Below are 22,720 nucleotides of genomic sequence, written 5' to 3' on the forward strand. Positions count from 1 at the left end.
AAAACGTGATCAAAATTTCGGAAAATTTGAAGAAAATACAAAATGGCCACCAACTTTTTTTGCAGAAGCAAATTAGATAATTTTACAACTTTCCCATTAACTACAGGATATACCGCTCCCGATGACGTTGCAATCTCTCCTGTCGCTCGCACCCACGCGAAACGATCGCCCCTGAAAAAAGACAATGTCGAAAATCACTTTTTCTTTGATAAATTCCAGTGTTGCCAGTCTTCGGCGACAAAAATACCCAAATGTCATTTGTACGAGCAAAACACGTAATCGCTCATACTCGGATTTTGCAAAAAGTCCGTATTTCGTTTTTTTTCAATTTCCCGAAAATCTTGAAATTTCCCCAAAAAATGGGGTAATTTTTTTCCTCATATCTATACCTCGAGCCTACACGTACAATCGCTTGATAGAAGCCGAATCGCTCCGATGTTGCCAACTTTGAGATATTTAACTTTTAAAATTGCGTTTTTTCGTACCTCTAACATAATGGCCGCCACGACAGCCGCCATCTTGAATTTTTAAAAACCACTCCCATTCCGTCAAAATTCAGGATAATCATAGACGAAACCAGAAAAAAAATACTATTATCGATTTCCCGTTTCGGATCTGTGACGCCGCGGTTCGGGGTCGAAAAATCAAAATTTTGAAAACGCTACGGTTCGGCCGCCATCTTGTTTTTTCAACTTTTTCGACATTTCCCATTAATCGTTTACTACTTTCTTCAAAGATTGCAAAATTCAACGAAATCGGTTGGAAAACAACGGAGCTGCAAAAATCACGTCGGCCGCCATCTTGTTTTTCCGAAAAGTCATAATTTTTCCCCAGAGGGTTCCCGAATCCAAACACATCTCCCCTACATCACTATATCATTTTCCTTCTCTTTCTAGGAGAACAATTATGTCAATGAGTCAGTGAGTCAGTCAGTGGTAATTGAGCTATATATAGTATAACTAGCTTTTGCTCGGTGCGCGAGCTGCTAAAGCAGCTCGCGTGACGTGGTTGGGTTGACAAGTATTAAAACGAATTTATTTATTAAGATACAAAATTAACCGCGAAAACACAATAAAACGACACCCATATCGATTTTTTTTCTTAAAAAATGCATGTCCGCCATCTTGGATATCAAAATAAATGTCGTTATCAAAATCAGCACCCTAGAAAACCCTGACAACGACATCCATTTCATTTTTTGTAAAAAACGGGGTAGTTGAGGTTAATAAAGTAGGGTGCGTGGGTGCGCGGACCACTAAAGTGGTCCGCGAGCATGCAGAGTTTGTTCCACTGAGTAGACCTTCGGACCCTGATCATCTTTTGCCAAGAAACCACTCTTCCATCTTTTATAGCCTCCGAGATAGACAGCGACGAAATTTGTACGGCGGCCATCTTGTTTTTCCAAAATTTTCCACTTTTTCTATTAATCGTTTACTACATTCTTCAAAGATTGCGAGTTTCAACGAAATCGGTTGGAAAACAAAAGAGTTGCAAAAATCACGTCGGTCGCCATCTTGTTTTTCTGAAATGTCATAATTTTTCCCTACTCGCCTCCCCCACCCGAACACATCTCCCCTACATTATTGTATCGTTTTCCGTCTCTTTCTAGGAGAATGAGACATCCGATATTCGCCATACAAAATGTATGGGAAAATAAATTCCGCCATTTTGAATTTTTTTTCTATTCATCGAGTAGACCTTCGGATCCTGATCCTCTTTTGTCAAGAAACCGCACCTCCATCTTTTATACCCTCCGAGCTGGACGCCGGCGAAATTTGTATGGCGGCCATCTTTTCTTCGCTATTTTGAATTTTTTTTCAGCTTTTTGGCAATTGGATGACGTCGTGAATGACATTTGCTCGAGCACCCCCCACCTATCTTCAGTACCTTAAGCGGGCCCTCCACCCGTCTCCGAAACCCTCAATCATCAGCTCTCTCCATAATTTTGGCTTACTAACTTTTTGTTTTCTATACGACACCATCAGTGAAAAAAAAAATTTTCATACAAAATTTTACAGGAGTTTCTTAGTTGAAAATCTCGAAAATCTCCCCAAAAGTGGCAACACCGGTTGCATATCTCCATACTGCCAGCCGAGATACACAATCGATTCATACATTCTGACTTTCCAAAATGTTGCCAACTGCCTCAAAAACGTGATCAAAATTTCGAAAAATTAAAAAAAATACAAGATGGCCGCCAACTCGTTTTGCAGAAATAAATTACATCGTTGTACAACTTTCCCATTAACTACAGGGTATACCGCTCCCGATGACGTTTCAATCTTTCCTCTCGCTCGCACCCACGCGAAAGGGGATACCGTGAAAAAGACCGTGTCGAAAATCACTTTTACTTTGATAAATTCCAGTGTTGCCAGTCTCCGGCAACAAAAATACCCAAATGTCATTTGTACGAGCAAAACACGTAATCGCTCATACTCGGATTTTTCAAAAAGCCCGTATTTCGATTTTTTACAATTTCCCGAAAATCTTGAAATTTCCCCAAAAAATGGGGTAATTTTTTTCCTCCAATCTATACCTCGAGCCTATACGTACAATCGCTTGATAGAAGCCGAATCGCTCCGATGTTGCCAACTTTGAGATATTTAACTTTTAAAATTGCGTTTTTTCATACCTCTAACATAACGGCCGCCATGACAGCCGCCATCTTGAATTTTTAAAAATCACTCCCATTCTGTCAAAATACAGGATAATTGTGGGCGAAACACGAAAAAATAATTATCCTCGACTACCCCGTCTCGGATCTGTGGCGCCGCGGTTCGGGGTCGAAAAATCAAAATTTTCAAAACGCTGCGGCTCGGCCGCCATCTTGTTTTTCCAATTTTTTCTACATTTTCTATTAACCGTTTACTACTTTCTTCAAAGTTTGCAAAATTCAATGAAATCGGTTGGAAAACAACGGAGGTGCAAAAATCACATCGGCCGCCATCTTGTTTTTCTGAAATGTCATAATTTTTCCCCAGAGGGTTCCCGAATCCAAACACAACTCCCCTACATCATTATATCATTTTCCGTCTCTTTCTAGGAGAACAATTATGTCAATGAGTCAGTCAGTCAGTGAGTGGTAATCGAGCTATATATAGTATAAAATAATATGAGAAATATGGGCAAGTCACAAAGCTCGGTATGGATTGTTCTGTTTTTAATTGGAAAGAATTGGGAATGAATACACTTAAGCGGCCAGGTGAATATCATTTCCAATTTCTGCCCTGTAAACGTTTTTATCTGAAGAGAGTTAAAAATAACCCCCAACGATGCTTGTTAAAAGGTGAAGTTAATTACAATACTGACCTAGGAGCCTACAAGTCTGTCATTAAAAAAAATAAAAGTTTGTACAAAGCTTCAGTTCCTTTAGTAGAAGCAGGAAAAGTCAAAGTGAGTGCACTCAAAATTGGAGATGTAAAGAATTTATTAAAAAGCCATTTTGGTGAAAATTGGGAAACCCAGTATGGCGATGAACTAAACTTTTACACAAATATCATAACGAAAAATACTGATGATACTGAAAATGCAAATGTTCTCGATGGTGATACGGAAAATGAAAATCACGATCTTTGTAATTATTATCCCGAAGAAATTGGATTAAGCGTTTAATATATTTTTATATTCTCTTTTTTATTATTTCAACAAAATGTTTATAATATTAGAATGTTTCTGTTTTTTTTTTTAATAAATACTTGAATTTCTTACTTTTACACTTTTTTTATTTTTGTCAATATTTATTAGCATGCTAGTAACATCTTGCATAATGATGTCATAATAATTTGTCAGATACAAAAGCGCCCCTTTCATATTTAGTGAGCTGCAAATCCGCCTACAATTTCGACTTAGATGCAAAAACGCCTCTTTTAAGTTTTATTTTAGAAATTTGACGAAAACAAAGCTTATTTGGGTGGATATGAGGTCAAATTTTAAATAATGTTACTGCCATCAACAGCTCTATTGACGTTTGACTTCATTAGTTTGCCTGCAAAGAAAGATATGCGTTTTTCGTTAGTATTGGAAAAACGTCAACTACGCAAAGTGGCGGGTTTGCTTTTAGACCCCTCAACTAGCCGTCAAACTAGGGTTTCGTTAAGTTTCTAGGAACACTGGCATATCTATAGGCGCGCGAATATAAATAATGGTTAATTCTGTAAAACTGGCATACTGGCAACAAAACAAATATTAATACACTTTAGTAAATGAACAGTTGGCAACATAAGACTAATTTTCAATAGTAATTTCAGCTGCCTGTAAATTAATATTAACACAAGCATTTAGTATAGGTATACTGTTTCACTGAGACGGCTCATGAGGCAGGGCGCGGTTTGCGTGAGTGACAGATGACGTCAAAATCAAGGAATTCAACGTCGCTGTCACTTTCCTATCAGCCTATCCCACAAATTATCTCAGTCAACCAGTACACCTAAAATAAGACCTAAAACTAACTTTTTTGGGCAAAAATATCAAGCGCACACCTATTTGATATTTTATAGTATTACGTTTAGACTTTAGTCTAATGTTGCCACTTTACAAAAATAATAATTACATCGAGATCCTTATTTTGATGCTCACTTAAGGCATTAATATAGTAACATACTTATTAATAATGTTTTATGACAAATCAATAATTCATAATTATTTTGCAATGGCAGTGCATTTATTATACATTTTTAGTCAAATCAACGATTTTTTGGAGTAAAGGAGTCAAGACTCAATCTCAATTCGTAAAATACATTTATTTCTTTTTCATCCACATTGTACCTATGTATTTACAACAAAATATCAACATAAACGTCAAAAAAAATACACAGTAAAAAATATCACAATAAAAAAATAAGCAAAATAAAAACAACATTAACTTTTCCGAATCAAATAATATTATTATGTAGGCCACTAAAAAGGAACATCAATTTAATATCAATTAAGTATAATGAAAGGAATGCTAGATTTACATTAAAAAAACTTGGCATAATAATTAACATCTTGTAGGTAAGGTATATTATTATTTTTATGTTCAAAAGGTACATTTTTTGGTCATTTATGTACTTTATTACAAAACCATGTACTTACTTGAAAAATTATACCAAACGGAAACAAAAACAACACTATCGATTAGATATATTATTGATTGTCTATCGATACTATTTTCATGATTTTCCTATAAAATTCGTCATCATGCTGCATGATTTCAGTTTTTAGTAAATTCAGAAAAAACTTACTTCTCTTTAGCTATTATTTTTCTTAAACTTTCAATAAAATATAATATATCGATAAAATGAGTAGGAATATAATTTCTTTAAAACCATATTTTTTCGCTGACTTTACTGTAAATAATTTTATCGATATCTATATATCTTATAATTGCTTACTAGTTATTATGTATTGTATCGTATTTTTATTGTACCGATATAATTGTTAAAATTATTGAGATTTATGTGTTTTTATCATTGTCTTTTTTGTTTAAATATTTTTTGTGCGTCCGAATGTAGGCAACTTTATGATCGATAAGTGTAATTTGGAATGTAGCAATTATGTTTTTATAATGGCATTTAAATACTCAACACCAGGGGACATTGCAGAACACTCTTACACTCAGTATAGCTTTTATTTCGAATTTTAATTCTAATAAAAAATCCAAACTGCAACTTCGTAATTTAGGTATTAATTAATTTAGGTATTTTTGTTAATCTCAATCATCCCTAATATTATGCAATTATGATTGCAAGTGCATTCCGCAATAACCCTTAGATAATACCGCTTAGTAATAACTCCATACATCTTTTAATTGAACTTATACACTCATTCCCTAAAATTCTTATTACACTCAAACACTATTTCAAATCTCTTCATTAGGACACAACAACCTGAATTAATAAAACAGTTTCCATATTGAATTGTTATTCGTATGATTTACAAAATTGTTCGTGGTATCGATACAGTTAGGAAATTAATATTTTAAATTATAAAAAAATATAGGGGATTAGATTTAGGAAAATTTTACACTTATATTAGGTTATTGAACTTTTTAGTTATAATAATAAAAAAAACTGTATCAGTACGAAAAAATACAGGAATGTGAAAGTACATATAATTATTATTATCGACAATTAGTTTTTTTTTCTATCTACATAAACCGTATACACAAAATAATGCTTCATATATTTTGTTCCTTTGTGACCGTCCATATTTATATTAGTGTTCATAAAAATCTCACTGGGAGTATAGTTTAGAAAATAAATAAAATGTCTATGGCGGACTTGATCAGGTGTTGCTAGTAAAATGTGTTTAAATATTTCTGCACACAAAAATTGTGATAGTAGGTACTGGTATTCAGCAATTGAAAAACATGCCTTTTTTGACATTTTAGTGTGGATATCAAATTATATTGTATACACTCTTTTACTAGCACCACATATCAGTCCAAATCACATAAAATGTAAACTTCAGTGAAATTAACTTTGGACTCTAGAATGATTTTTTTTTGGGTTTTAACGTTATAGTGTAAATAATTTGAAAAAATATAACAAAGTTTTGTTGGTTTAAAAATAATAGTATGTTTTACTGACGGACTACCATTCTCTTTGCTATGCGGATTTAAAAAATAAATGTTAAATAAATATATAAGACCGATTCACACCAACGTAGTGACGCGCGTAAACCCCTAACACGCCTGGTTACGCAATACGTCCACGCATTACGCAAGCGGTGTGCCATTTTTCATAGAGTTCCATTCATTACAACACAATGGTACGCGCTACGTCTACGCTTACGCAGCAAGCTGATAAGTTGTTCGATTATTTTGTTGCACTCTATAGTTCTATTGTTATTCGTTCGGAGTCCAAAGTCAACTCCACACAGCAATATTATGATTAATTATTCCTTGCATTATTTTTAATGAGTACACAATATATTATATTATTATGTATTTTTTCTATAAATGTATCCCCGTAAGTAACAAAATAGGTGACTTCCATGAAAAACAAGGGTCTTGTAAATGAGACACATTTACTTATTATTAATTTATATCACGTACTTCATGTCACGTCCATTGACTAAGTTAACAATCAAAATAATATAGGTATATATTTTGGAATTAAGATTTTTATGCTTGATACAGCAAAAATAAAGTGTACCTTTTATTCCATGGAAAAAAAAATGAATAAGAATTTGAGATGCGAAATCATTTTATTTTACTTATATTATAATCAGTTCATCAGTTCACCAAACATACAGAAAGATTCAGACTTATTGGCAGTTGAGAAGTTAGTAACAAGTCACTTCCCAATGACGTAATTTTGGATCACTGATATATTTTCCGTCGGTCTTTTCCACCCCTGACACTGCATACCAGCGAACAGTTTTAATTATCTATTGACACAGACAGCGCTATAAGTAAACCGAGCGGGACAAGGACAACGCTTTACAAAATACTACTATGCATAGGCGGGGGTAGTGAGTTTAGTGTCTTTTTGTAGTTATATTTAGTATTCTTTGGTACTATACATGCCATTTCCATTCTTTCAGCTCATTTCCCAACCGCCAAAAGGATTGAATCGAACTGTAATCGTAACGAATAAAAGTACTTTTACTACAACTTAGCCAATGGATCCTTACGTTTCCTAAAAAAAAAAACGTTAACCACTCAAGCTCAATCGAATTCAAACGTTACGCCTCCAATAATACAGTCTAATTTACCTCAACACGTGTAAATAGCTTCAGTTCGGATCTTACGTCCCGGATAAGGTATGCACTTATAGCGGTCGCGTCTTCTTGACCGCACGCTATATATACGAGTATGCTCTCATAAAATAATAACATCGTAGTCGACCACTCAATCTCAATCGAATTCAAACGTTACTCTTCCAAAAATAAAGTCTGATTTACCTCAACACGAGTAAATAGCTTCAGTTCGAGAGGAACTTGCGTTCCGGGTAAGGTGTTGTATGCATTAGCGGTCGCGTCTTCTTGACCGCACGCTAGATGCTCTCATAAAACAATATAGTCGTCAACCACTCAATCTCAATCGATTTCAAACGTTAGTCCTCCAAAAATAAAGTCTAATTTACCTCAACACGAGTAAATAGCTTCAGTTCGAACGGAACTTACGTCCCGGGTAAGGTATTGGTATGCACTAGCGGTCGCGTCTTCTAGGTCGCACCGTTAGATGCAGTGCTTGCCCTCAAACTGGCGTTTCGTGGTCTGTTTCGTCGATGCGTCCTAAGCGCCAGGCGTTCGGGTCTGTGGCTGAAAAAAAATGTAAATTAAAAAAAAAGATTTATAAAGGTAATAAAATATGTTTCATTTTATTTTATGATTTTATCTTAGTAAATAGTACGTAAAATGTAGTATTTTAAATTATGTTTACGACAAAATCTTTAGTGTTTTCATTTTTTTAAGGAAAGGGTAAGGAATATTTCACATAAAAAGGTTAAAAAAAAACGTAGTGAAATAATTTCGTTAACATAAAAAAAGTAAATTTTTATACTTTTAATGTAAAAACACGACTTTTTGGAAGAGTTATCTTTCAAGCACAAGAGTAACGACATAAAACACAAAAAGCACCATATGACACAAGAATTATGTACAAAAAAACCTATTTTATGACAAAGGAAGTGATTTTACCACCAGGTAAAGGTGATGGATGTCTTACATCAAAAGCAATAGTGAAAAAAAATTATTGATAGATAAAATGTGTTTTCGTGAGTTTGTGACATCTTGACTTTCAACTTGCTTTTTGTGAAAATATTAAAAGTATTGAATATTGTTTTTTTTTTGCAATTTTTGTTGAAAATGTGCGCACAAGATTCGTGATATTTTAAGTACTTCACAATCATCCAAAAAAAGTTTTTTTTTTAATTTTGAAAAAAATAAAGTCAAATTTACCTGGAATTCGTCGGTCGTCCAAACATGCTTAAGGATTGGAATATCAAGGATGAGGACTTCAAGGATTTTATTAATAATTATTATTATTCATGTTATAAAGCTTCATATAAACCTTACTTAACCCTAATTTTTATTATATTTGAAGTGAAGGTAACAAGATCTTTAAAGCATTGTGGTACTTGTGGTGAACGGTCAAGATATACCAAACTTGTTCAGTCATTTTACTTTGCGAAATAAATTATTAAAAACAGTTTATGCTATGCGCACATGTACAATGAATGTCCCTCTCTATCGCACACTTAACATGCATACATATTTTGCTGTCTCTGTCTCACACAAATATGTATTTTGTAATTAAGGCACAGAGATACAACACATTATTGATTGGATTTTCTTAAAGTGCACGCGTGCTTTTTTTTAACAAAAATGTCTTTTGATAACATTTTTTGTTTTTTCTTTTTCATATTTTTATAAAACAAAAAGCAAGTTGAATTTCTTGTCTATAAAGATAAACCTAAAACTGTGCGCCATTTAACATACGCTAAGTGAGTTGGGCGATTTACAATTTACAATGATTACCACAAGTAAAACGACATTTAGCCCTGATTCACACAAACCAATTAAGGGCGCTTGCACACAATTCCAATCCGAATCTTTGAAAATACTCTCCAAAATATACTTCATACCTCGTCATAATCCTGCGGTTTCACAGACGAGACGTGGGAGGGATTTGGGATCAGCAAAACAAACTTTAGTTGTTTATTTTGCTTAGTAGTACATAAGTAGTTTGGATATATCTACGATCGTAAGGCCCGGTTTCCATGTAAGCAGAGCGGAGAGGAGATGTATTCAGTCGACCAAAAAAAATAAAAATAAAAAGTAAGAAACTTTCTCGGATTCGGATTTGACAAGTACACAATCACCCTTAAGTTCATTGCATCTCTTTCTTCTCACTTCAGTTAGAAAAGGACAGACTGCCAAGTTAGTAAGGCACTCACATGTCCCCAGCTTAGTTGTAAAGCTGTCGGCCGCCATTACACGCTCGTCTCTTAGCAAGACATGTAACAACACCAAAATGTATGTACATGGCATGGCATAGACAAAAGTTTAGTTCATACCTCTATATGCAAGGTCCATTGCCGCAGAGTCGAAGCGAAGCGACGCGTTCCGTTAATGTATAAAATGTATGAAGCAAAATGGAAAAAATAGGCGCGAATTTATTAATTTATTTTACTTGTTTTTGTTTTATTAAATTTGTTTCTCACATTTTCTTTATGAAGTGAAGAATTAATTCAGATTACTTCACGACATGTAAAAAAATACTCGCCGCGTTGCATTTATACTCCTGCAATGTGTTTCGAGCCTAATATAATATGTATGTGTGCTTAAAACGTATAGGACTAATAAGTTGTCCTTTTCTATTTTAAGTAGAATGAAAGAGATGCAAAATAAATATGTATGTCTTTAGATTAGTATTGGTTTGCCGGAATCAGGACAGTTTAGACAATGACTAAGCCAAGCAGTCTATCTCGACCCATTTTATTAAAATACACATACTTAAACCCTAGGTAGAGAGAAATAGCACATATAAGACTAGACATATAGATGTAATCTATTTTTCCTTGACTGACTTAAAAGGTAAACAAAATGCGTCTCGCTGATATACGTAAGACGTGCACTATATGCTGCCCATACAACTTTGTTACCGAAAACTACCAATGAAATCATGATACAAGTGAAAAATTTAACTCCAGATTTTTTTAACTCAGATACAAGTTAGTCCTTAGCTGCAATTTCACAGGTGGTAAGTGATGATGCAGTCTAAGATGGAAGTGGGCTAACCTGGAACCTGGGACCAGTTTTCATTAAACCCATACTCCTTTGGATTCTACTTTCTACACGGCATCGTACCGGAACGCTAAAACGCTTGGCGACACGGCTTTGCCGGTAGGGTGGTAACTAGCCACGGCCGAAGGCTCCCACCAGACCAGAAATTTAGAAATTATAAAATTCCAAACCCCGGCCGAGATTCGAACCCGAGACCTCCCACTGATCAGACCAATGCGCCAGGGAGGCCATCGAAGGTTTAAAGCATCGCTTACGCGTTTCTCTGAAAAGGTTTCGCGATCTGGTTATCTTTTAAGTCAACTAAGGAAACTAAAATATAATATGCATGCAGTTATAACACCAGAATTTTTCTTTTGTTCAAGCAAAAGAAAAATCCTAACTCAAACCTGTATTTATGTCTCGGTCATTATTTCATAATTATATCATACTAAAAACTACTTTAGCATTGTATACTTATGTGAAAATAATACTTTTTACAGTACAAAGACAAGTACATTCTAAAATTGTACTTTATTATGAAATAATATCATAAAAATATATTTTAGAAGTCTACTTATTAAAGAAATACTGAGATATTATAGGCAAATAAGTATTATCTAATATCAAGTGTATTATAAAAATATGACACAGTACTTTGTTGAGATAATATAATATGTAGATTACATGTATGTATGTATGTTTAACACAAAAATACAAAATAATACAATGAGGGGTAGATCACGAGTAAAATTGAGCAAAGCAAATACTTAAAAAACCCTTAAAGCTATCAGATACATTTTGGAGATATCATAACTAAATTAATCAATATTTACAGTTTTACTTCGTGATCCAAATGTTACGAAAGGGGACGGAATAAGGTGTTAAAAAAAATTGACGTTCTTAACAAGTTTTTAGAAAAGTATCAAATTAGTTTAGTTCAAAACTATATTCATAAAAAACTATATTCATTATATTCATTAAAGCGGCCATTGCAATTGCTAATTTCGAAATTCGCGAAAACCCTTAAAGCATGAAATTTCACAACCCTCTAATGAATTAGTGCAAATTTTTCACTACCAATTTGTTCTTTCTTCTTATTAATTTTTTTGTCTTTTATTTTTGATTTTTTCTACAAAAAAATTGCCTAATTTTTTTAATACAATGCGACTTAGTCTATTGTACACAACTTTAAACTAAATGACATGTCTAATAAAATTGTTAACCGACTTCAAAAAAAGGGCGAGGTTCTCGACTCGTTGGAATCTTTTTTTGCTATCCTTTTCTGCAGGAAGAAGGAATAACAATATATTTACACCTGACACTTTAGTTTAGAGATTGTGTGCAAGAAAATTAGTCACAGTGTCGTGTCTAATTTGTGCAATCACATTAGCCGTGAATTTGAAAAATTAAATTGATACCAAATAAATATAGGGTATATAGGATGATTATGAGGGCGGTGAAAAGGGGGTAAATGGGGTGGAAAAGGGGGGTTTTCCGTCGCTCAGCAGGCGTGGGAGGGCGTCGGACGCAGCAACGGCGCGTGTTCTCCTGCACCATACGTTACGACACACGTTACGACATACGTTACGACAACAAGCATACATTACAACTCATTTTACAGTTGCTTACAGTAGGGTTAGTACGAGATTCTACATGTCGCTAACGTTGATAGAATTCGAGCATCGAAATACTCTAACAGAGTGAATTAGAGAGAGGAAACTCTCAGTTATCTACACGTATCGACTCCAATCCACACGTAAACTAATGCTTATACCAAGCTCAAACCAAAAGATACACAGTACCTGTGGCGAAACCAACTCGATATGTGTAGAATTTTAAAATATTTGTGCTCACATAAAAGCACCCCAAGCGGAAACCTTATAAAATAAAAATCTGTAGTACTTATTTAACAAACTTTTTTAAAAATTCAGATACAATATCTACCCCGGACTGCCAAACTTCGTAACAACGACTTTTAGGTTCAATCTACTCAGATATTAATTTATTTCCGATACTTGTAATCTATCAACGTTGTCGAGATGTGGAATCTCGTACTAAGGATTGAATGAACGTTGGACAAGGCGAATCAACTTCTAAACTAAAACCAGCGAATCAGAAAACAAATGTTTACGGGGGCAGCATGTTAGCGATGTCGCTACTCATGTTATAAATTCGAAAGTGTGTTAGTTGGTCTTTCAATCACGTCGCAACGAAGCAAGGGAACAACGTGATTTTTTGCATGGGTATAGTTAGTAGGAGAGTGGCATAGGCGACTTTTATACCGGAAAATTAAAAACCTATATCCCATGCGCACGAAGTCGCGGGCATTAGTTAGTTTATTGACATAAGAGAAACCGCCGATTTTGTAAATTTTCGATGGTTTGTATAGCATGCGCATTAAAATCTACTAAAGTTATTATAATTCATGCAAGAAATCTTACCTTTAAAGCGTCTTTTATTATTGCCAGAGTAAGCCCTTTTTTATTATTTCTATGTATTTTAACAATAAAACAGAAATAACCATGCAATAAATAAATGTTAAGAAGCGATTTAGTATCTTTAATCTATTTTTATTTAAAAAAAATCAATAGAAGGATATTAAAAATATTATATCATTTAACATGCAATTTAAATATTTCTACTAACAAGCAATTACAATAAACTACGACATATCTAAATATATAAAGCGCATTTTGACTTAGCTCAGACTTAACAGAGCTCTCTCCGTCACTTACTCCATATTATCGTAGTCCCAATTTCATTTAAATATTAAGCAACCAAAGCCCGTGAAATTTTGCAGACATATTCTAGAAACTAATATCTGTGCCTGTGGTGTTTTAGATTTTTCTAAAAATATGTAGTTTCAAAATTACAGGAGCTCAAAGATTTGTATGTGAATTTTAAGACTGCGTAACTTTGAAACCGAATATTTAAACGGAAATCTGGAAAACCACAGGCATAAATATTAGTTCCCGGAACGTTTCTACAAAATTCCATTGAGTATGATTGGTTAGTATTCCAATGAGAGACAAACTACGTTTGTATGGAGCGAGTGACGGAGAGACCCCTCTTAAGACACTGTTTAAACAAGACAGATTTGCCTGTGTATTCAATAATATAAATCTTAGGCCGAGATCTATAGAGAGCACTTTGCTCAGACCGAGACAGCGTTATACCGCTGGCATAAATCTGTCTCGTTTTAACTGAAACGTAAGTCTGAGTAAAGTCAAAGTGCGCTCTTTAGATTTCAAGCTTAAATCTGAGCAATGTCAACGTATGCTCTATGTATCTCAGCCTAAGAACCCATCTAGTATAGAGAGAGAGCCAGCGCGTGCCAGACCTTCGTTGTTGTATAAAAGCTGAGTCTCTCTGCGTATTGTCCCTAGCACAGGAAGGAACGATCAGCGAGTACAATGTTTGGCTCATGGTGGCTTTGGGAGATAAGTGTCTGGCAATGCACGTAATTTCTAATACTATTCCGAAGAAAAAAAAATTAGACTTTATACTTTGACGTAAGATTTTTTAAACCCGATAACTTCCAAAGTCACCATGATCCAAACTTCTCACAATCGCTGGTCGGTCCTCCCTGTGTTGGGGACAAAACGTTTTCATAAAATAACGAAGGCCTGGCACGCGCTGGCTCATAGTCCATTACTTTTCTAATAAGTAACTTTTTACGTAAGCTAATACTAGTCATAGTAATAATATGACCTCACACACGTTAAATGTATGAAATATTACATCGAATACCGATATAGATTATTATCGAACGAAATATAATATTTCATTCAGGTGGTTTAGGTTTAACGGATATCGGATGTTTCCGATATCGATATCTGAAACAGAACAGCAATAAATCCGACTGCATATCGTTCCATATTCCGAACGATAAATCTTTTCGTGAGGCTAAAAAATTATGTTATAATTTTCATGGCAGCCTTTTAGAATTTTTTATTATTTGTTGCTATAGAAATACACATACTGTGAAAATTAAACTCTCTAGATATTACAGTTCACGAGATATAGACAGACAGATGAACGGACTATAATTCGATTCGAATAGCTATAAGTAGTAGAATTTCGTTCTCGCTATCCCCTAATGCCAATTTTTGTTTTTCGAATAGTTATATTAGAATTTTGTTCTCGCTATCCCCTAATGCAAATATTCGTTTTTCGAATAGGTATGATGAAAAAAGGTGTTCTTTGAAAAAGCTGGGTACCTTGCAACTGTCGGTTGAGGAGCGCGGTGATGCCGGGCCCGTCGCCCGCCTTCTTCACCACCAGCATGGGCTTGTCTTCACCTTCTTCGTAACAGTTGGGGAGGTGCCCGTTACTCACTGACATCGTTTCGCTCACCTGGAATTCAATATTCACCACCATCATTATCAAACGACAGACGTCCACTGCTGGAGATAGGTCTCATGTAGAAACTTCCACATGCCACGGATTTGCATCGCCTGTATGCAGTGACTATCTGCGATTCGTCAAACCATCGCTGGCCCACTACTGAGCACGAATCTCCTTTCAGAATGAGAAGGGTTTGGCCATAGTCCACCACGCTGTCCAACTCCAAGTTGACAAACTTCACACACCTTTGATAACATTATAGAGAACTCTCAGGCATTCAAGTTTCCTTCACCGTTGAAGCAAGTTTATTTTAATAGTATATACTTGCGTTACCTACTTCTAATATCTATCTATAGTTACCTGGAAAAGATCCCTAGGTAGCGTAGGTATAAGGCCGCCAAATTGTACCTGCCTATATTTTTGTTTTGCCTTGTATGTGTTTTTTCTGTATTCATTTTGTAGTGTACAATAAAAGTATATTCATTCATTCATGGGAAGTGTTATTTAATTGGAGCAACGGATCAACGTGATTTTTCTCATGGAAAGTGACATAGCGGAAAATCAAACGGTTCCAACTACCAAAAACCACGCGGACGAAGCCGCGGGCATCAGCTAGTAAAATATATCGAAACATAACACACATTACGAATACCAAGGCTATGAATATGGAAACCATTGAACAATAGGTTACATAGTAGTCCATTTCATGAGCAGCCAACGCGCGATCCACGCGCGACGAATTGCAAGCCGATTGCGTTTCCCATGTGGGCTGCGACACCGATTTATATAATTAACAATTACACAATTTTGAATATGATTAATATTTGACTATTATTTCCAGATAACGAAAGCGAAAGGCTAATCAACCCAGAATAGAAAATCAAAATATTTTGGGTGGTCGATTGACATATGGATGCGAGACATTGTAGATAACTATGCGTCTCATAAGGAGTCGATCGATACATACTTTGGAGGGAGCTGTGCTTGGAGTTTCTTTACGTGATCAAATCAGGAACAAGGAGATCCATAGGAGAACCAGATTAAGCGACATAGGTCAACGGGTTGCGAAGCTGAAGTGGCAATGGCAAGGCACCCGATAGACGTTGGAAAAAACACTTACTTTTTAACCTACTTCTGCTATCCCGATTTTTTTGCGATACAACTACATGATCCTTACATGAAACAGAGTCGATCGGCATTAAAAAAAAATTCAATTTCATTGATTTTATGGACAACTCACGCTTGACCAAAAAATTGACAATGTCAAAATAATTGATTCCAGAAAAAAAGATCTATAGATTCCTAAGACTGTATCCCCTGTGTCTCCTATAGTTTTCTCCATACTGTCCCATTAAAAAAACACACTGTAATTATATCAATTCTACTAACCTGCATTAATTTGTGAACGACATCGCGACCCAATATGTGGTCGAACACTGCCTGCAAGAAGGCATCCGACATTATCGACAGCTTTAGTTTGTCGCGATGCCACACTAGTACTCTGGACTCCTCCATCGCCATTATCGACACCTGGAATAGTTTTTTTGAAATTCATTATATTATAGGCACACGCTTTGCCAGAATACACTAAGTCTATTGCAAGGATCGTAGACCACGCTCCGTAAGAATAAAAAAAAAATTCAGATACAAGTTAGCCCTTGATTGCAATCTCACCTGGTGGTAAGTGAAGATGCAGTCTACGAAGGAAGCGGGCTAACCTGGAAGGCGTATGGCAGTTTTTATTAAACCTATATCCCTTTGATTTCTACAAATCGCTTGGTGGCACGGCTTTACCGGTAGGGTGGTAACTAGCCACGGCCGAAGCCTCCCGCCAGACTCACTATAGTACACGATCTTGTTTCACTTTGAATGTTCAGCAGTTCCCTCGTTTGAGACTGTCTGTATAACTAACGGGAGGGGGAGAACTTACCTGAAAAAATTCGTCAGTCGAAACGCCGAACCACTCCGGCGAGTCTAGGAAGTGGTGTGGGAACACAATGTGGAGCGCGCGTTGATTCTGGGACACCACGAGCCTGGAAAGACAAAGAAAAATCTATAATTAATGATTGTGCTCCTAGTTTTTGGAGTGAAAATTTCTTTAGTAGGTACCGTTGTGGTACTCTTTTCGACAGACTATTCTAATCTAATCTAAATTAGCCCGTACCTACTATCCTACCCCTGGGCAAAGGCATCAGAATCATCAACGCTGGCGTTGATGATTCTGATGTCTGATTCTGGGGAGTCAATAAAGAAGCAGATTTTGCCCACAACTTACCTATATGGTATACGACACACATGACCTGCCCAGTCACATTTCCCAAGGGGCCACAAAGCCAACGTCGGCTTCTGGCGTTTTGGAAGCATAGCAGAATCGCTTACGCGATCTACTTGTTTTAAACCAAGCATGCTGGGTTCAATAACTCTTTAGCAAGCTTTGAGCTTGGACTATTGAGAGTTAGTCAGGGACCAACTCTGAGCAAGTGAGCAGTATAATATGTGAGAGTTAGTAGAAAGCACTGAGTTTTCGTTTAAGGGGTTCTACGGGCTATCACACTAATATTATAAAGGCGAAAGTTTGTATGTGTGTGTGTGTGTGTGTATATGTTTGTTACTGCTTCACACAAAAACTACTGGACGGATTTGGCTGAAATTTAGAATGGAGATAGATAATATCCTGGATTAGCATATAGGCTACTTTATATCCCGGAAAATCAAAGAGTACCCACGGGATTTCGAAAAACCTAAATCCACGCGGGCGAAGTCGCGGGCATCGGCTAGTGTTATGTATGTGCTGGGGTGTAGGGCACTCCACAATGGAACAAACAAGAGGCGAGCAACTGAAACAAAGTTTAATTCGCGCTAAGTCTGGGTTAATTAAAACGGGCGGAGGACAAACCGAAAGGTCATCTAAACTGGGGTAAAATATTAATTTTGCTTTTTTTCTGCTTTATACAGCTTACCTATTTCAAAAGAAGGTATTATTTTTAATTTACACGTAAACTTTAATTAACTTCTATTGTCTTAAATTGCTTAACATTTCTTTTAATTTTAAAGAAAATATAGACCTTCAAAAGAAAGCGTAATGGTCGTTGCACACCATCTACTTTTATTTAGAGTTCCGTACCTGACGGGACTCTATTACTCTAAACCTCCGCTGTCCGTCTTACTGTCTGTCTGTCTGTCTGTCGGTCTATCTGTCTGTCTGTCTGTCTGTCTGTCTGTCTGTCTGTCAGCGGGCTGTTTCTCGAGAACCTTAATAGATAGAGTTGAAATTTTCACAGAATGTGTATTCCTATTACCGCTATAACAACAAATGATAATGTTTCGATGAACAAAAAAAAGTGATATTTCTCGTACAAAAGTACGGAATCCTTCGTATACGAGCTGCGAATCCATTTGACCGATTTTTATTTACAGATACATAGACACAATGAAAGACCTCTATTATTCAGTCAATATTCACATCATCCATTTTTCCATTAGCAACGAAAAATGGGCTATAGGCTATAGCCCACATCATATGACCTAATAACTAATAACAACAAGCCCTCAATCCGGGCGGTATCAAATAACACGGCTCCTCGCCTCATTAACCCCCGCGCCGCGTTATCATAACCTTTACTCATCCATTGTACTCCTGATAGCAAAGGTCACAGTTTAATGGATCCCAAGGCATTTAACCTAAAACGTTTACATCTTGAGCGCTATTATAAGAAATTGAATACTTGACTCCGAGACATTGCCGCGAACAAGCGATTTAGCAATTATGGAAAAACAGTTCTTTTTAAATACGTATTTTTATACGCACTACGAGGAGGTAATTCAAATTTTTTTTCTACCAAAAGAGTTTCCTTTCAACACACAGCTAAAAACTACAGGACGAATCGGTCTGTTTGGCTATTATGACGTAGACATCCGCTAAGAAAGAATTGCTGAAAATTCAACCCCTGAGGAGTGAGGAGGTCAAAAAAAGGGGTTTGAAATTCATTTAGTCTACTCGAACGAAGTCACTGGCATAGGCTAGTAATATTATAACAAAATTGACCCCATTAAGCGCCGCAACCTTCCAAAACACCAAGACTGAGATCTATGTATAGAGCGCACTTTGATTTTGCTCAAACTTAAGACACCGTTAAAACGAGACAGCGTTATACCGCTGGTTTAAATCTGTCTCGATTTAATTGAAACTTACGTTTAAGCAAAGTCAAAGTGCGTCTATAGATTTCAACCTAAGCCGTATCGGGCCTGATTAAAGCCGATTATAGGAAAGGCTTCTATCGTATTTCAATACATGTTGTATTTTTAAGGTTTCATTAATTCGCGAACTCATTTGCTGTTTATTGCGTATACTTAACACCAGCTATTGAACCGATGGCCCTGCCGCACTTGTGTGACGATTGCAATCATATGATTGGTTCACACTCACTTCCTATTGGTTAAAATGTATTGTTGCAGCAAGAATACCATTCATCATCACGATCAACCCATCATCGCCAGCCCACTACGTGCCACTACTGAGCATAGGTCTCCTGTAAGAATGAGAAGGGTTTAGGCCATAGTCTGCCACGCTGGCCAAGTGCGGATTGGCACCCTTCACACACCTTTGAGGACTGGAGAACTTTCAGGCGTACAGGTTTCTTCAGGAGTTTTCCTTCACCGTTAAAGTTGCTTCAAACATAATACGCTTCAAAAACACAACCGAAAAATTAAAGGTGCGTGCCCAGAATCGAACCCCGACCTCCCTAATAAGAGGCACATGTCACTTGTTAGACAATCGATCAATCATTCATTGACTAGATAGCTCATAAAATTAAGAAATCTGATAAATCCACAGTTACCGCAAAACCGGAAAAAATATAATTTACCCATATTATGGTTCGATTTCCACTAATTTGCACAAACCAGTCTACATTCCTCACACGACTATTTACATTTGACTAGCCCAAGAAGAAGGTTTATACGTATAGTTTAATACTGTTTTGTGCTAATTTGTTTGAGTGTGATCAGAATTTTTCAAGATATCGGAAGAAATCAAGCGGGCTGAGAGTTTTCATAGAAAATGCTGTTTTTATGATGGAATTGTGACATCACATTAATAAAGCCGGGGTGGGTCGCTAGTTTTGTTTATAAGAATTTGTGGAAATTATAACACAAACTTTGTCCTTGGTGACCCAAAGGCATTAGCTAAAATACCGTTTGCCCTTATAGAGATCCTTGTCCACGGCATTAAACCTTGCGAAGTAATTACTCATTTGTAAGCGAACTCGTATTTAGGAGGATTCAGTCTGACATGGCTCTGATCGTTTTACGTGCTCCTACTAATTAACCTTTTGTGAAAATTACCAGATTAATGTTGGCTAGGTACCTATAGTACGCTACAAGTCAATGGCAATCGGAGTGGGGACACACCGCACAGCCCCCGCCATAACCCGGGCGAGTGACGTACCCCGATTGCCATCTTGACCTGTCGCGTACTATACCTACTTACCATTTCAGTGGTGATAGCCTCCTCCTAGTCGGACGGTCTGGGGTTCAATACCGGGCACGCGTCGAAAAGTTATTTTCGGAGTTATGTGCGTTTTAAGCAATTAAGACAACCATTATTTGAAATAACAGTGAAGAAAAATATCGTGAGGAACTGAGGGTTTTCTATAAAGGCAGGTTTGAGAAATCTACAGATCCGCACTTGGCCAGCGTGGTGGACTAAAATAACCCCAACAGGATAGCTTTACAGCTAAGCTGAGTCCGCTATAACGAACTCTAATTTAAATTGACCTGGAAATGAAGCAAAGACGTTACCGGACTTTGAAAAATCAATTTAATTCCAACTCTAGACTAGACTCGTTCCGCCGCCGCGTCCAATCAGGGAGATCAAAAGCATTATTACAAACTTCATTAGGAAATCCGTAATAGGAAAAGGTGTGGTCGAATCTCAGGTATCCAAATTAAGGTTGGAATGCTAGGCGGTAAAATGTTAACTAACACTGAATACACTCGTAATTATATGCTTTCATATGACTAGTTTTAAGCAAGGCTTTAGTCTTTAGTCTCGAGTCGGTAATGTAGTACAATCTTCATTAAGACCTTGAGAGCGGCTACAAAGGCCCCTTGTGATGAGAGAGCTCTTCCAGCCTCGGACTGTGACGTCGACTTACAAGCATTTTTAGCCTTTTTAGCTTCTTACTTATAAAGATAAGATTACTTATATTATTCTACTGGATCCTGATTCTTTATAAACTACATGAACACAAGGAACAAGCTTAATTTGTTGTATGGTACGACGTACATCATGCGATATGCACAGCCCGCCCTGCCAATACTAAACATGCAGAAAAAGCGAGCAAGCAATACCATCACCACTATCACGCAAATCTTCTAACAAACATGATTTTATTACGGCTAACACTTAATTATTACTGGCCTTCACCAAAACAAGGTTTGTAGAAGAACAAAAGTGAACGGCACAGCTCAATGGATTAGCAAGCTGAAATGACAGTGGGCAGATCATGTCTGTCACAGAATCGACGGCCTATGGAACAAGCGTGTCTAGGACACATTTGTTCTGACTGCGTACTATTATGGTAAGTGCATATGAGACGACCTCCCACTCGCTGGACCTCAAGAAGGGACCTAAAGGTGGGAAGCGGGTGGATGAGAAAGCAGAGGACATTATATGACAGTAGAGGACAGAGTAATTCATGCAGTCTGATGTATTGGATTAGATAAATTTAAGGCTCTGCGCAGACGAATGACTATTGTCCGTGGAGGGCACAAGTTCCTTAGTACTATGCACTATGTGATAATTAAAATTATTTTGACGATTCAAAAGGACTTTTAAAAGTTTACTTTGTACACTTGCAAAAATATATTCTATTCTATTATATTCTATGGTGTTTAGCCATCAGTCCATCGTGTGCGTTATGCGATGCTGATCCACATTTGTCTGCTCAGGGTTTTAATTGCCAAAAAGTCTGGTAATTCAATGAATTCGAAAAGGACTCGATCGTAATATGTACCAAGGTCCTACTACGGTAATAACTACCGGTTCTCGTTACGCAACGCGAGGCCTACGAGCCGCGAATAAGGCGAGTAACTTTTGCTTTCAACGGTTCGACCGGCTTCATTCACAAAAACTCGTACTAATGCGTCTTCATGTAAAGCTGTGATTACACGTGGCTAATTAAAATCCACTAGCAGTGTTATATTATTCGACGTCGACGGCGGATTTAAGATTTTTTTAACGATCCTTATTGGTATTTCTCAAAATCCTTTAATAATAAAATAAATACATTTAGCGAGATGACGCATTGGATACTTGCGTACGAGCCAGCTTTAGGTCTTGAGATAGGTCCTTTGTTAGGCTGCAATTACACCTGTAAGTTTTACTCACGTAAGTAGCTTACACGATTAACTTACGACAAAACAAATGTCATGCTCTTATAAATGTCATTTACCTTAGTTTGCTGTCAATTAATCACGTAAGCTGCTTACGTGAGTAAAACACACGAAATGTTCAACGAAACTGCAAAATCAAACATACCGTTGACAGACGCAGAACAGATTGAGTAACAGAGCCAGAGAGAACTAGAGTGTGGAACTCTCGGTTTGCGACGATGTGTCAAATATTAGGGGGTGAAGTGAAATCAAGGAAAAATAGTCG

At 36.5% G+C, this 22,720-nt stretch overlaps 2 protein-coding genes across 3 annotated transcripts in view; one reads left to right on the forward strand and one right to left on the reverse strand.

Annotated features, from left to right (window-relative positions):
• Positions 1-3,713, forward strand: part of LOC123870154 — a 27,843-nt gene extending 24,130 nt beyond the window's left edge. The window contains exon 4 of the mRNA XM_045913340.1: positions 3,112-3,713. Coding sequence (XP_045769296.1) covers positions 3,112-3,612 — 501 coding nt within the window. The 3' untranslated portion in view covers positions 3,613-3,713. The remainder of the gene's footprint in view (positions 1-3,111) is intronic.
• The window catches only part of LOC123870159 (blood vessel epicardial substance-like), an 83,157-nt gene that overhangs the window by 25,287 nt on the left and 35,150 nt on the right, over positions 1-22,720 (reverse strand). Inside the window, exons 3-6 of one of the 2 annotated variants that reach the window (XM_045913346.1) lie at positions 16,991-17,093; positions 16,450-16,590; positions 14,934-15,069; positions 4,063-8,247 (exon numbers count right to left, since the gene is read on the reverse strand). In XM_045913346.1, coding sequence (XP_045769302.1) covers positions 8,183-8,247; positions 14,934-15,069; positions 16,450-16,590; positions 16,991-17,093 — 445 coding nt within the window. In that variant the 3' untranslated portion in view covers positions 4,063-8,182. Of the gene's footprint in view, positions 1-4,062; positions 8,248-11,284; positions 12,262-14,933; positions 15,070-16,449; positions 16,591-16,990; positions 17,094-22,720 lie in introns of those variants that run through there. The other variant, XM_045913347.1, reaches the window with a different exon arrangement.

The sequence above is a fragment of the Maniola jurtina genome, chromosome 12 (assembly GCF_905333055.1).
Source record: "Maniola jurtina chromosome 12, ilManJurt1.1, whole genome shotgun sequence".
In the NCBI taxonomy this organism is placed as follows: domain Eukaryota; kingdom Metazoa; phylum Arthropoda; class Insecta; order Lepidoptera; family Nymphalidae; genus Maniola; species Maniola jurtina.